Below are 16,527 nucleotides of genomic sequence, written 5' to 3' on the forward strand. Positions count from 1 at the left end.
ACTCACTGTAGTCTACAACTCTGTTCCGGTCTAGGCAAAGGGTGTCCAAAGCTCCAACTGACCTACCCCTACCGACCTAGGAGTGAGACACAACTTCTGTGGTTGGCCTTTTCACCACTGGACCTTCAGCCAGTAAATCAAGCAGTGCCCTCTTGGGTTGAAATGTGGCGTGACCTTGGAGATGATCCACCCACGAAAAATATCCTTCCATAATTAATCCAATTAAGGGTCAAGTATAATCAAGGCAATCAACCTAATTTCATCTTTCAAGAAAAATATTCCTTTATTTCCCCATGGCAACTTGTCTTTACAGACCCTTGCCATGAATTTTCCAACAATCACAAGCACTTAAAATAATCATCCAAATCACATCCCACAATTTGTTTAATGCAAAAGCATTTTGGGACGTTATTCGATCAATCGACAAAAAAAAAAATGGTGTCCTTTTTCTAACATTGCAGGATTATTCACGATAACCTTCCATCGCACATTTGCTCTCCCCCTCAGGACCTAAGTGATTCCATGCAAAATTTAACACTTCCTTCATTCGGCTAGGACATATGTTGAAGTTTCAACATTTCTCAAGTCATGAGTTCTAATAGTCCCTTACCTTGATTGATAATCGATCCTTCTTCCTAACGAGTACAAAAGCATTGGTCTTTCCTTTGACTTGGGGTTTCCTAGCTCGTGAGCTCCTCATTTGGCTTTAACGCCTAGAGTTGTTTGTATCTATTCTAGTCCCTAAATAAGATTGATAGCATCGTAGTGGACGGATCTCGAGGCATCTCAATTTTAGCCCTTATGATTGTTGTTTGTGTTAACTATGCACAACATCAAGACTCCCAATCTCTCAAACATAAGCTATTAACAAGAGCTTGGACAACGGTCTAGAGCTTCGATAAGGATTCTTTTCTAGACTCAGATGCTTGCCATGCAATCCTTCAAGCATGCAAGTTGCAACATATACCTTCAAGTGAGGATAATGCACATACTATTGTGAGGACAAGAAGTCGACAATGCTTGAGTCTTTATATAGTTATGAATTCATCGTATAGCATTCAAACACAACGGTCTTCTCTTGATACACGCATTCGGGGAATTCAGTCTTTCAAATACTTGCGACGCAGTTTATTCTTTTTTATGTCCTATTCACGCACAGCATGATATAGGCCTAATGCTCCTTATGCAGGAATTCAAAGTAGGCATCTATTAATTTGGAAACACATTACTTACGATCAGTATCGCATGCGAATTGCTAGTGATGTCCTTGTGTGAGCCTTCGTTGCCCATTGTGAGGTTTCCATCCGCACACGTCATTTTCCGCTTGGGGGCCATTCCCAATCGATGCGAGACACGTAAGATTTCCACACCTTGTGCTCGAGTAGTGGGGACGTTTTCAAGTGATGGATAATCCCGCGAGACAAATATGGGTTTGTAGCCACCACGGGGGAAAGAGATGTGTGTGGTCACCCTCTTCAGAAGGGAAAGGAAATAATCTCACTCCCTCTCTCACTCTCTCTGTTTCCCTCTTCTTCTTCTTTCCCTCTCTCCCTCTCTCTTACCCTTCTCCTCCCTCTCTCTCCCCCTCTACTTTCTCTTCTCCTTCTTCTCTTCTTCTCTCCTCTCTCTCTCCCTCTTCTTCTTCTCCTCCCTCTCTCCCTCTCTTCTCCTCTTCTTCTTCTTCTCCTCTTCTTCTCCCCTCTCTATCTCCCTCTTATTGCGCTTCTTCTTCTCCCCTCTCACCCTCTCCCTCTTCTTCTTCTTCTTCTTCTCCTCCTCCTCCTCCTCTCTCTCTCTCCCTCTCTCTCTCCCTCTCCCTCTCCCTCTCCCTTCAATGTCCTATTCTGCATGTCAAGCTTCCCTCTTCCTCTCCTTTAGCGTATATGGGTTTCAAGGCACTCTCTCTCTCTCACGGCAACAACAATGGCAAGAGGTGGTCTCCCTTTTCGATGGGGGGTGTTTTATAGGGAAGGAAGGAGTATTATTGGGCTTCTCTTCACCTCCACCTGGATGCCCAAGAATGCCCTGCCGTCATGTAGTCAGCAATTTGGGAAGGGGGAGGGGGGAAAGAAAGAGATAGTGGTGGGGGCATCATCGTCTCCATCTTCCTTGTCATTACCACCTCCTTCCTCCCCTCGCAATCATCGCTGACAGCTTCCTCCCCTTGTGATCATCTTCACACTGTCCTTCTCCTTTCTTTCCCCCCCCCCTTCGCCACTTGTCAACGATGACAAGGGGGGAAGGGATTTTAATAAATTTTGAACTAAGGTTAATTATTAAAGGGGGGATTGTTCCCATGCGGGCGGGAGATATTACACAATTAATATATGGCCACATATCTTCCCCTAAAAGACAATACATGACAAGTACGAGAGACATCCATAGTCTTTCAATTTATTTCCTCTGTGAATAAAGCACCCTCAACATCTTAGAGTTTCAAGCCATCCTTAGGCATATTACCACAATGGCTATACAAAAAGTGTCCCATGTGTCTAGAGAAGTGTAACAAGCAAGAACAAGGGAGGTGGGTTATCCTTAAAGTCAATGTTATGTGAAGTCAAAATTTGGCTGAAAATCGATTGAAATTCATTCAAATGTGAGGGCATACTAGTCCCTTCCTTCATGCAAATGTCAATAAGGTATTTTAATCAATACATTTATGATGTAGGACCTTGCTTATCATAAAGGTTGAATATTTTTTTCCATAATTACCAGGCATTATTATTAGGTGTAACAACATTGAAGTAAATCTGTTTAGACAATAATAGTATAAGGGTGGATTTATATAGCTCATTCAACTCATCCCAATCATCATCATCCATGCCTTCAAGCTTTACACTCTTTGTTTTCAATGGCATTACCTACTTCTTTTGAACTAATACTTGCAATATCTACATCTTCCAATATGTAAAATTCATGCTATTAAGCTTTTGAATATTGAAAATAGCACTATCATTCGAAGAATCAACCATAATGATAATATATCAATGCAAAATCCAAGATAATGGGCTACTATAAATGACTGCAAATTAGCCCCTAAAACTTAGCCAAGAAAACAAGGGCCAAAGAGAAGAGAATACCAAAGTATAGAGTTTTCCTCTAAGTATAAGCAATAGATTGCCAAAGTGCAATGCATGCTCTCTAAGACAATGCTAAAAATTGTAATTATAACAATGTTGAAATAAGATAAAATTATATGTTAGTTTGTGGGCAAATAGCTAAGAAAGAAATATCCCACTACCGTGGATATTTGAGTAGTAATCTAAGATATATAAAATGCAACTAGTCATGTAGCAACCAAGTGCAAATAGCTATCAAAGCATACAAAATCAAATTAGCCCACAAACAGAGGTGATTACATCCAATAGCATACAAGAGAGCATATACATAAAACAAGAGTCGCACTGTCTCAAAGAACCAAGCTTTGCTAAGTATAAATATCTCCCACTCGAAGCAAATCCGAAATGCAAAGTGAGTAAGAAAAGCTCAAGACATATACAGCAAAGCATCTAGGAGACCCAAGCACATCACGAAGACATTTGGAAGAATAAGTGTCTAATCAATCTTCAATACTTGAAAGTGAGTAATCACAAAAACTCAAAGCAATTGACCAAATCCCAAGTACATTAAATATAGCTAAAATCCAAGTATCAAATGATGTCATAACCATATCCAAGTTCATACATCAATGGTAGATATCATTGTGCCTAAACTATTATTACATCAATATCCATCCACTTCATTTTTTAAAGGTTATTTTGAAGATAGGCAAGTCAATCAACATTGATGAAGCAATAGACTTTGTGTCACATCCACTGACACTCCCAATACAATGGTGAAGTGTTATACATATGCTCCAAGATCCTTATGAAGCAATCCCACCAATCAAAATCAAGAAAATGCATGATTGAGGTAAATATTGCTCAGAATACCAAGAAGTTTTGCTAATCTTTTTTATTTTGAAAAAGATTCCATCGATAGCTAGAGGGTGAATCATTTTGCATCTAATGTTTCCTTAAATAAGGTTACAAACAAATCTTTCTATACATTGATTTCATTTCACTCTAATACCACATGTGACATGCCCACTCTGAGACATCCTCAATAGCATGATTTAGTGATCCATCGAGATGATTTTCTAGGAAACACCACTTGGTGCTCTTTCAAATAACACAAGGTTCACCGCCTAGACTCTCTCGAGTCCACTTCGCAACGGAAGGTATTTGCCATTCCCATAAGAATCAACCTAAATTTTGGCTTCTATATAAAATAGAAGTAGATCAAATCTGTAATTGGTTCATAGTGAGTAAGAAACAAGGGGGAGAAATACGCATCGACTCCTCCACCCATAGAATATAGTCTCGACTCTATTTCCCTAAAATGGCATTTCGTCGAGATCTATACCAGATAGTCACGTATTCTGTCACTTCCTAAATCTAGTGTCTTAAGGAAAACTCTTAGCTCACTAAGACTATCTATCTATAGGGTGAATCTGTCAAGGTCCTAACACATTTATTTTGTATACATAAAATAAACTTCCTTAATTATTCCCTTTAGTCACAATGCTCATTTACGTAATTTAAGTCACGACACACAAACAATGAAAACAATCCTTTGGAAAAAAAACTTCTTTGTTTAATACAAGTGTTAACCTTCTTTTTTTATCTTGTTGCAACTTAATACATTAGGATTTTGATTCAATTCAATCAACTTCCTAACTACATCAAGTTAAACTTGTATGCACCATTACAAGTATAGGCAATTCTTCCTCAAGTAATATTTCTACACAAATAGGCAGATAATCAAGGCAAGTTCTTAGCTTAGTGGCAATTCTTTCCAAGTTGGTCCCATTCATAAGGTCTTGGATTTCTCCTACTTTTCCTTTGGATTTTTCCTTTCTAAGTTTCTCTTTTTGAGATCTAAATTTTGATTAATTTCCTTACATTGAATCTTTCCTTGGTTATTAGTAGTCTTTGTTCACAATCTTGCTCATAACCCTTGTTAAAGGTTGGTCACTTAATCTTATTACGAGTCTTGACTATTTTTCTAGAGTTCTATATGTTGGGAAATAGTTAAAATTTTTCCTAATTTGTGGAACTAAGTTAGAACCTTCAATCACAATTTTTAACTTGGAAGCTATGTGAGTCAACAAGGTGACTATTTTTCCTGGGAGTTTTTAGACTTTTATTTTTCTCAAAGGAGAATTATATCATCCTTTTGGTTACTTCATGACCTTTCATTGGATGGATGATGGAGCTAATGCAGGCCTATATGTCCCACAAACGATCAGGTGGCCCAAAACACATTCCGGGGCCACGCCCCCTTTCTAGGTCAAGCTCTATAGTTGGCTCACGGCAGTCGTTACCTCAATTGTACCCACATCGCATGTGCCGCAAGGAGGGTTGCAATATCTCCAATGTATCTCCCCCTTTCACCGACTACTTCTCTAACAACGAGGCTAGGGCACAATCATCATTGTACTATCCTTTTTCTGAGCCTTCGAAGCTTGACATTTTCCAACCCATTGAAAGGCTGATAGCCTCAACATATTGTAATGGTTGTACTCAGGCAAATTTATAAAAAAAACAAAAAAAAAAGAAAAGAAGAAAAGAAAAGAAAAAGAAATGAATGGAAAGATAAGAAGCACCCACGATCACAGCACAGCACCTAGGGGTCCTCAAATTAGGTATGTCTGGTGACCTTGGTCGACCGGCTTCGTCCCTAGTCCCCTAGCCCCTTACAATCACCCACAATTGTTCAGGGCACATCAAGGGCAAGACATACTTGGGGAGCTTGTCTCACCTAGGGTTAGACCTGTCACCCTGACCCACTTGCACAATTTTCTTTTGCACTCTGCCTTAATACCATTGCAATCAGTGGTGATAAGCACCGCACGATTGGCCATGAAAAGTACACTATACTCATCAAGCAAGTCCAATGGTTTCCAGCTACTGAAAGTGCGGTGTCCTTGTATTCAATTATGCTCCGTCGTGCAGTCACAATGCAAAGGATGTCTCATATACCTTTACGTGTCCTTCTTCTCAACATGGACAACTTTGCTTCATCCACACATTGTTATGAGAAACTAGCCCACGGTCTTCTAACTACGTAATATCTAAGTATGCACGAGCACTTACATAATATCTGCCCCAAAGTATATGCACAGTTTGGATCCTCAAGTGCAGGGCAATACTCTCAGCTTGCTTAGAGTTCGACCTATCTCCCAAACTAATCAAATATGCCTTGTGCACGACAAGAAGACTAGCACTACCCCTTAGGGAGAAATCACACGAGAGGTTTTCAAATTGCAGGTATTGAAGCCTCCAACGAAATTTCAATCGTTCCTTATCAAGACTCAACTTTGAATGCTTGACCCTTACCATTCGACAAGCCCGCAAGGAATCGTCATGTGCAGAATCCCCAACAAACCAACACTGGTGCTGGCCATCAATGCAATCCCCAACACAGCATAGCCCTACCACCAACTCCAACAACCTTCCACCAGCCACCTTGGCCACCAACAGGCCCCCAGGACCTTCTGCCACACCACCACCAACACTCCTCCATGGAAACCACAATCGTCCTTGTCACCCACGTTTTCGGTGCATGCTATAGCCTGCTACCTACGACAGTGAGTGCCATGGGACTGGCACTCGTCTAGGAGGGGGGTAATGTTAACCCCAACACGAAGAAAGCAAAAGGAAGGGGAAAAGATGCAGGGCAAAGGCGGAAAAAAGGTAGCCCGACTGAAGAAAGAAAATGAGAAAATGTCAAAAGCGCAAGGGCAACCTTAAAAGTCCAAGGCAAAGGCAAAAGGGGAAAGGCACATTTTAAAATAAAAAGGCGCAGCTTGAAATCTTGTAAAAGAGCGCCGAGCTCTCACCCGTGCAAATTGTAAATGTAGATGGGCAGGGACAGGAAGCTAGGAAGATAGAAGGACAATGGGAAAAAGGGCCTAAGCTATGGCCGGCCATGTAAAAAGGGGAAAAGGGGATGACCACCCAAAAGGGATTTAGGGTTTTGTATATAAAGTTGAAAAGTGAATGAGAAGCTTATTCTTGTGTGTGGCCAAAAGTAGCTCTCCTCTTCTTCTTCTTTTTCTTGTTCTTGCTTGCTTGAGCTTGTGCTTGAGAGAGGGAGTGTGAGGGAGTGAGTGTGTGAGGGTGAGGGACTGAGGAGGAGAAGCTCTCCATCTTCTCCTCTCTTCTTCTCTTCTCTTCTTTTCTCTTGCTTGCGGCAATGGAGCTTGGAGCGTGGAGCTTGAGGATGGAGCTTGCTTGAAGCTTGCACTTGGATCGTGGAGCTACCGGAGTGTGCGGGAGAGGAGGTAACTCGAACGGCACGAAGGTAAGCTCACTACACCCGTAGGTATGGATGGCGCGTCGGTTATGTGAGAGGTAGCCATTAGTGCTTGACTTGGAACGCTTGAAACAATAAGCGGTCCGTGGGTCTTGGTGGTTGAGTGAAAGCTCCCACAAAGTGGTCTCGACATCAGTTTTTGTGTATACTATAGTTTCGGCTATGTCAGTTGCTTACAAGTGTACATGTTAAATATTTTGAATCTGTAAAGATTCATGTGTTTGTTGAGTTGCAAACATAAAAGGCATTTGCATACAGATTACAAATTGCAATTATTATTGTGCAGTCAGTGTGTGTGTGTGTGTGTATATATATATATATATATATATAGACTCAAGAGTGCTTAAGAGCTTTTTGTTGGGAGAATTAGAATTTACAGGGGCCAAGGGTTAACGTTCTTGCTAAGTAGGTAGCCAAGGCTTTTGGGCACTATATGAAATAAAGGATGGGGATAAGATATTACAACCCATAGGAGGGAGAGGAGAATGAGAACTTAAGGGGTGTAGGGCCATGTGAAGTTCAAGCTTACACTTTTTGGGTCACAAAATTTTGTCTTGGATTTAGACTAGCCTTCATGAGGGAGATTTAGGATGCTTGTGACCTCAATAGGGTGGCACCTGGAAAGGGGGAGTTAGGCTTGAGGATATGGAGGGTTAGGGCCTTTTGTGAGGTAGGTGACAATGGTTTTTTTGGGGACATGCTTGAACCCCCACCCCCCTCTCTCTCTCTCTCCAATTTGATGTTTGATATAATTGTCATATGATTGATTGAGACCAACTTCTCTATCATTATCTCTCATGTTTGCACTCTTTAATACATTGACCCCATAAAAATAGTAAAAAAAATGTATTGTGAACATTAAAATTGTCATATGATGTAGTCGTCATATGATTGATTGAGACTAACTTCTCTATCATTCTCTCTCATGTTTGCACTCTTTAATACATTGACCCCATAAAAATAGCATAAAAATGTATTGTGAACATTAAAATTGTCATATGATTGATTGAGACCAACTTCTCTATCATTATCTCTCATGTTTGCACTCTTTAATACATTGACCCCATAAAAATAGTATAAAAATGTATTGTGAACATTAAAATTGAGAACATAGACACACACACACTTTCTCTCTCATAGGTATATATGTATAGATGTAGTCTATTATTGTGCATGCCTGGTGTCTACACGTGTATGTTTGGGCACATAGGTACTAGAAGTGCAAGGTTTTACAAAGTCTTTGTTTGTGTGTGGACATGTGTGTGTGCATGTGCATTTCTATTTCTATGCATGTATGGATGTGTATGCACATGTATGAAGATGTATCTTGATGCATGGATATTGAGGATTAGGTTTGCCATAGTGCATGCATGTTTACCTTTTGTATTATGCACACATTTACATCTTAAGTTTGTGTGTGGACATATGTGTGTGTGTGCATGTCTATTTTCGTGTGTGTATGTATGTGTATGCACATATATGGAGATGTATCTTGATGCATGGATATTGATGATTAGGTTTGCCAAAGTGCATACATATTGACTTTTTATATTAAATGCACATTCACACATTAAGTTTGTCCTCTCTTTATGCCCATTTTTACCTCTTTTTGCTACTCTCTCCCCTCTCTCTCATTTTCCTTTTCCTATTCTTTTCTCTCTCCTTTAATTTTGTTCTATCTCTCTCTCTCTCTCTCTCTCTCTCTCTCTCTCTCTCTCTCTCCCTTTTTTAATTTATTTTGGTTTTCTCACTCTCACTCTAAGTCCCACTCCCTCTCTATTCTTTTCTCTCTCTATTTTTCCTTTTTTTGTTCTCTCTCTCTCTCCGAGCTAAAATGCCTTTTCTCAAGGCATTGCCTTGCCACTACTGGCCCTCTACCCTCTCTACCTAGCTTCACCCTCCCCACAATCTCCACCCTCCCCATTGTGCTTTGCTTCTTATGCTAGCTATCAATCATTGTGGGGGGAGAGAGTATTGTGGGGAGAGAGAGAGAGAGAGAGAGAGAGAGAGATGCTGCTCACCACCCAATTGATTCTCTCCTTAACTGTTAGTGGAGAGTCGTGAGGGGGAGGGGGACCAGTTGTGCTTATACCCTATTGTGCTAAGAGCCCACCACTACATCTCGAACTTCAAGCCCATCATTGCCTCTACTTTGCAACGAGCCACTACATTGTCTTTGCTTTGAGTTGCTGTTGCTTGCACGCACGCACACACATGGATGAAATGATATATTAACAAATGCCAAAATGACCTATGAGACCATGAGTTACAATCATGTGTATAATGGTACAATTGTTTGAGCAAAACATCTGCACAAAGCAAATAAGAAGGAAACTAACTAAGCCTATATGTAAGACATAAAACTCTATCTAGTAATAGTGAGCTCCATATGGTACAATCTCATGTGGATATGGAGGGCATAGGCCCTAGCTCTAACTCGAGCAATAAACTCCTATCTTGGCTTATCAAGATGCTATCAACATTAGTGTCAAGGCCTATGCTGTTTGGTTTGATCAAGTTGAGTGGCTTGATCAATCAATACTCCCTGTTTGTGTGTGAACTATGGCAGTGAGAGAGTCTCATGTGTAGACTGGGGCTGTGACTATACTAAGATCTCTTGATTCTCTCATGTAAATAAGTCTATGAGCTATATTTGGGATAGAGAGAGAGAGAGTTCTAAGGCTGAGAGAGAGAGAGTGAGTGAGAGAGAGAGAGAACAAATTCGCCACTTCTGTAGCAGCCCTCTGTCCGTTCCTCCTCACCAGTTCTGACATCGCCACGATTTGCCAAACAAGGTTCGCCATTGACATGCTGCTGTGGGCGAGGGTGCTGTTACTCAGCCGGACAGTTATAGGCACTACGAGTCTGGCTACGATTTCATCACGAGGAGGCGAGGGAGTGACCAGCTAGCAGGCGCAATACAGATAAGAGGTGGGTGCAAGAGAATATTTGGTTGCGGGCGCAGATCAAGTGTTGGGTGCTATTCAGGTGCCGACCTGCAGGTAGATTGAAGGACAGACCTGGGCAGCCCTAAAAAGTGCAGGTCCGTTCTGCCCAAGAGACAGAGAGAAAGGCCTGCGTCGTTTTTGCCCCCTGTGAGCTCATGGCTCGCCCTCTGACCGCCACAAGTACTAACTCAACATGGCTAGTCTGGATATGGCTTTTATAGACCAAATAATGGCAACTCTTGGTCCGGATTCCGATACCGAGGAACCAAAGGATATGGTTCCTTGCACAGAGGAGATGCTCCCTGGTCATGACTTTCAGCTTGCGGGCAAATGCACCAAGCATAGCGACAATGGATCATCAGGGATGTTCTTATGCTCAAGTTGCCTCTGATTTGGTGGATTCTCAGGATGTTGACTGGGAGCATTTGTTGGAGTTTGCCAACACTCTGCTTGGCGATTACGTTCAACATAATCATGAAGCGTTTTTTGACATTAGAACTGAAGATGTTTTGGAAGCCACTGTGGATTCGAAAAATGTCTTGCACTCAATTTCAGTGTTTTACGAACGTGCTATTATACTCTTCTTCACTGGTAGGATCCCAGTGCTTTCCCATATTCGCCAATGGCTGCATAGTTTGTTACAAGGGGAGTGTGTTGAAGAGATTTTTGCTGGGCCCCGAGGCTTTTATGAGGTGCTGTTGAAATTTGAGAAGCATCGTGCTGATCTCTTGTGTAAACTGCCATTGTTCTTTGATTGCCATTTGGTCCATGTTGTGCCATGGCGCCCAATGGCAAACTTTCAACGCCTACTTCAAAGTGAATGCCCGGTGTGGGTTGAAGTGGAAAACTGTCCATTGGCCACTGTTAAAGGATGCCATGGCCGTGGTGGACACTGTGCTAGTCCCCCTTGAGCCTCAGGGCCATGAATCGTAACCGTTTGTGTATGTTATGGGACATTGCTCGCAAAAGGCCGGCTTGGTTACGTCTTAATTGCTATGGCATGCATCCTTTGCACTTTTATTTGAAATGGGGTAACTTTGCGGGGCATTGCTTTTCGTGTGAAAAATTGGGGCATTTTATGGCCGAATGCCCAGACAAGCAACCGGCTTCAGATGCTAAGCATGTTGTGCTGCCCATGGAAGATATGGTGCTTGATGCTCCATCGCAGGATGCAACCCAACCACCTAAAGTTCTGGATAAAGATAAACAACAGGTTTCCGATTTGGATTCACGTGGCAATGACTGGGTAGATGTACATGTAAAAAAGGTAAAAGGTTTGATGCTGGCATGGTGGATACTGTGCCTACTACTTCACAAGAGTCCATGTGCACTTATATGCTATGTTGTCCTCGGAGCACCTTGCTCATGCTATGGTTCCTTCTGCTCCCCGTAATCAATCTACTAGGAAAGTATATACGGACGGCCTGAAGGGTCCACCGGCTAAGTTGGCTTTTGATACTAGAAGTAATGTGATTACCCCATGGGATCGTCATTATCCCCGTTCCATCTCCAAGACTGTGGACATACTGTCTATCTCCAAATCTAGCCGTCAGAACTCATTTGCCGTGTTGGCTGATTTTTTGGATGAGGGAGTCCTTGACATTCTAGGAGAAAATGTTAAATTGAGGCAAGCTATGCCTCGTACCTGATTTTCTTTTTTGAATGCACATGAAGATAGCCACGTGGAATGTGCGAGGCATTTGTTCTCACCATAAGCAACATGCCATGTGGACTGTATTGCATGAGAATCAATGGGATGTCTTGTGTGCTGTTGAGCACAAGGGTCACGGTGAAGCAGGCAAAGTTGTGGATTGCCATGGGTTTCTCTTATTTTATGCAGGGATACATGCCATGCATTATTCTTGTGTGCTTATGATTGTACATGAGAAATATCAGCCTATTTTTCTTAAAAATGATGTACATGGCCATTTTGTGGTGATTGAAGTTCTATTTGAAGGAGAGATCTTATGGTTACTTGGCCTCTATGCTTCGAATGACCCTTTATCCAATCGGGATATTTGGAATACTTTGAAGACCTCCTTGTCACTTGGCAGATGGGGTTTTCTGATGGAGAATTTTAATATGTGTGTTGATTCTTCACAGTCCACATCAAAGCATTCGGTGATGGACGCTCCAAAAAGTCGTGTGTGGAATGCGTTTGCTCTGGCTGTACTCCAGCAAGATCTCTGGTCTTGGCTCCACCCTTCTTCTACAGGGTTTACTTTCCATTCTGCACAGTATACAACTACATGGTTGTGGTTGGACCGCATGTACATAATGCAGAATGGTGATTTTCTTCCTGAGGTGCTCGAAATGAAAGTGTTGCAGCAATATGCCTTGTCAGACCATTTCCCTCTGCAGCTTGAGATGCTTGCACAACCCATTACACATTTTAAGCAATTTCTGGATAGACTACCTTTGCGTTTCAACTCGTCTTATTTGAAGCATTCAATCTTTCAGGGCTATATGCAGTAATTGATTAATAGATTCTTATTGGACTTCCCCTCTGAGGGCAATGCTTTGTTTGAACGATTGCTTTCTAATGTGCAATGGGTTGTTTGGCAGTATGGGATCCATCATGCCTCTCTTTGTCGGCAGCGTCAACAAGCAGCGGAGGACTTACTGGCTTTGGTTCATTCTCTGTTGGTGGACTCTCCAGATGATGTATTTCTGCTGTGCCACTGGCGATGCGCTTGGCTGATCTTATTAAAGAGTTTCAGTTGAAATCATATCAGCAGGTCAAATTGCAAAATTTGACTGAGAATTTGCAAGATAGTGCTTGTCAAACTCATAAGTTCTTTCGAGCTCTACATGCTTCTCCTGCTCGAGAAAATATGACTAGACTCCAAGATCTAGAAGGTCAAATGGTCATTGATCCTTAGACTATTGTGAATATGTGCAGGAATTATTTTCTCGACCTTCTTGGTTCTTCTCCTTCACCTTCTGACCAAGCTACTCACGCACGTTCAGTTTTCTATGATTTGGTCTGCAATCAGGTTCCATAGGACATGAAAACTACTTTGGAGATAGATATTTGTGAGGCGGAGGTTATGGATGTTTTGTTACACTTGCCCAAGGATAAAAGTCCCGGTTGGGATGGTCTCATCAATGAATTCTTTGAGGTTTTTGCTACTCAATTGGTGAAACCATTGACGACTATGTTTCAGCAGGTTTGGGAAACAGGGTTCATGCCTTCCTCATGGAAAGAAGGTCTTATCAAACTGCTTCCAAAAGTTCCTTCACCATCCATGTTGAACCATTGGAGACCAATATCTTTGATGGGTTTGATGTATAAAATCTTTTCCAAAGTGATGGTGAATCGGCTCCACAAGCATCTTCTAGCCATTGTGCATCCTCTTCAATATGGTTTCATTAAGGGCCGCAACATTTTGCATAATATCTTGAATGTGCAAATGGCTATTGACTATGCAAGGCATTCTAATCAGAAAGTGGTATTGATTCAATTGAACCTGGAAAAGGCTTTTGATTATTTAGACTGGTCTTTCATTGTAGAACTGATGTCCAATATGGGCTTTGGTACTCAGATGTCTCGCTTGATCTACACCATTAGTGTTGCGGCTTCTTCGCGAGTGATGCTAAATGGTGGTGTTACCGAGCCATTTGTCCTTACACGCTCTATGAGACAGGGTTGCCCTTTGAGCCCTCTCTTCTTTGCCCTTGCGACTCATCCGGTTCTGTCGATGTTATCTTCTATGGCAGCTTCAACTCAGTTGGCTGGATTGTCGCTTCCTTTTGGACAGCACTTCATTAGTCAATCTTTGGTTGATAACAGTTTTATGATTTTGCGTGCGGACAAGGATAATCTTCGCAAAGCATTAGATGTTTGGACACTCTTTGGTCAGGCGTATGGTCTTCACATTAATGCTTTCAAATTAGCCATTCTCAGTTGCACGAAGTCAGATGTATAGTCATTGGGTTGGTAGGGAACGGTTGTTTCCCGTGGTTTCATTATCAGGCATCTTGGGTACCCTTTAGGTGTTGATGTTCGGCCAAAGCAATTACTAGACTGGATTTCACAAAAACTAGTAGCCAAGTTTTTGTATTGGAAGTCGTAGGCTTGGCCCTTCCATGTTCATCTCAAAGTGGCTCAGACAATTATGTTGCCAATGCTCACATATTTCTTGCCATTGCTGCCTTGGACTCCTACTACTTTGAATACTCTTACTCAGTCAATTCGTTTCATGTTATGGAAGAAGGACTCCTTGCATGCCTGTATTTCATGGATTTCTTGGTCGCATGCATGTATCCCAGACGCATGGGCGGTGGGGATGTTTTGGATGCCAAAACTCATATGCTGGCTCTTTGTTGGTCTCTCTTTCATGCCATGTGCTTTGATCATCACCCATGGGTCGTTATAGCCCGTTATTTTCTGGAGGATCACGGGCTAATGCATGGTAATACCCAAATTCGGAGCTCCTGGTGGCATGTTCTTAATGTGGACTCTCGGTTTTCTAGTCCTTTCTCGTCCCTGCTTGCTCATTTGGTATGCTCTTGGAAATTGGTCCTCCACAAGGCTCGGTGGCATCCAATGGAGGATCGCTTACATACTAACTCTTTTCAACTGGAATTGTTGACAGCCTTGAGATTACTTTCTTGGGAAGGCAAACATGAGCTCAGACCAAAATTTAACCGCATGGTACGTTTGGGCTTGACTTCAGTTTTGCAGATACCACCCTTGCCAGTCGCAATGTGTTGATATCATTTCGTACAGCCAGGAGGCTTTTCAGAATTCCCCGTGGATACTGTGATTTATGGAAATAGCTTTTGCTAGTGCTCCAGAGCAAACAACAATTTCTTGCCTTTGCTTTGGATCGTCCCTGGCAAGACTGGGACCTTGCAGGTCGCTTGAATTTGGAAAAGGCCTCAGCTAACCAGGTGTATCATCTCTTGATTAAAGATCATCAGTGGTTGGCTGGTTGCTAAAGCTAATACTGTATGGGGATTGTGTAAATCTCAGTCATGGTGGAAGGCAACTGTGATGGAGGGTTGGTTGAACAAGACACCTTTTAAATGCAAGGTGTTTCTTTGGAGGGTGATGATTGGCGGTCTTCCGCTTGCTTCCGCCCTTTCCAAGCGCCGAATCTCTAACGGCAATTGTTTCTTTTGCACTACCAGTGTGGAATCGGCTTGTCATCGATTTATTTCTTGCCCTCTCGCTAAGAATATCTAGTCACTCTTGTCAGCGGTTTGGCGAGCAGTGGTTGGTTTTTCCCTAAGCCCTTTTGATTGGGTTTTTGCATGGCCCACACAGAGAGAGAGAGAGAGAGAGAGAGAGAGAGAGAGAGAGACACACATGATGTGATAGCTATTAAAGAGAGAGGGAAAAGATTTTCAAATTTCAAATTTGGTAATGCTATAGGTTTAAGAGATTTTTTCAAAAGTTTGGGATCTCTCGAACTTACAACTAGAGTAATATAGAGTATAAACTAGTGCAGGTTTTAAAAGAGGTTGAAAGTTTGACTAGCTTAGTACATACCTTGGAGCATAAGATTGTAAACGGAACGTGCACGAAATGTTCATGACAACATTCAAAATAATAAGATGACTAAAAGCCTAGCTGCCCGTTTTACATTTCAGGGGTTAAAAAATAAAAACAAAAACAAAGGGAGAGTGTGTGTGTGGTGGGGTACGTGAGGGGTGCGTGACACTGTGCAAGCGGGGGGGGGAGAGAGAGAGAAAGAGAGAGAGAGAGAGATGAGGTTCGTGGTTCGCTCTCGCTGCGGGGAGAGCAGGGCCCGTGCTGGCATGCTGTTTCTGGGAGCACGATGCCCCCCCTTGGAGACGCCCTGCCTCCTGCTGTCCACCCGCAAGGGCCTCCCGGACTTCATCCCCCCCGACCTCCTCCCTTCCCTCCATGCCGACCTGCAAGCCCTCCAGACCTGCCCTCTTCACTTGTTAGTCCACATCTACCTGTACAAGAAAATAATGGCACACACATTCACTATAAGTAGCTTTATCATGTACTGAGCTAATCATTTGTTTTGTCCGAATTTATGATGGTTATAATAAAGAATAAACTAGCTTTATCATGTACTGAGATAATCATCTATTTCTCCAAATTTGTGATGGTTATAAGCTGTAATAAGCTAATAAAGACTCTAAGAATGTGGTCATTGTGTATCGTGTACTGAACTAATCATTCATTTCTCCAAAAGTTGTGATGGTTATAAGCTATGATAAACTAATTAAGACTGTCTGA

At 42.1% G+C, this 16,527-nt stretch overlaps 1 protein-coding gene across 4 annotated transcripts in view; it reads left to right on the forward strand.

The window, feature by feature from the left end:
- The first annotated feature begins 15,947 nt into the window (after positions 1 to 15,947).
- The window catches only part of LOC148010385 (uncharacterized), a 164,056-nt gene continuing 163,476 nt past the window's right edge, over positions 15,948 to 16,527 (forward strand). For all 4 annotated transcript variants that reach the window (XR_015689600.1, XM_087672208.1, XM_087672209.1 and 1 more), the window contains exon 1: positions 15,948 to 16,222. Coding sequence is in view for 3 of the 4 variants with exons in the window: in XM_087672208.1 (XP_087528334.1) it covers positions 16,023 to 16,222 (200 nt within the window). In the remaining variant the exon portion in view is untranslated. The remainder of the gene's footprint in view (positions 16,223 to 16,527) is intronic.

Source organism: Lygodium microphyllum, chromosome 29 (genome assembly GCF_053477565.2).
Source record: "Lygodium microphyllum isolate KBCC chromosome 29, Lygodium_microphyllum_v1.1.10, whole genome shotgun sequence".
NCBI classification, from domain to species: domain Eukaryota; kingdom Viridiplantae; phylum Streptophyta; class Polypodiopsida; order Schizaeales; family Lygodiaceae; genus Lygodium; species Lygodium microphyllum.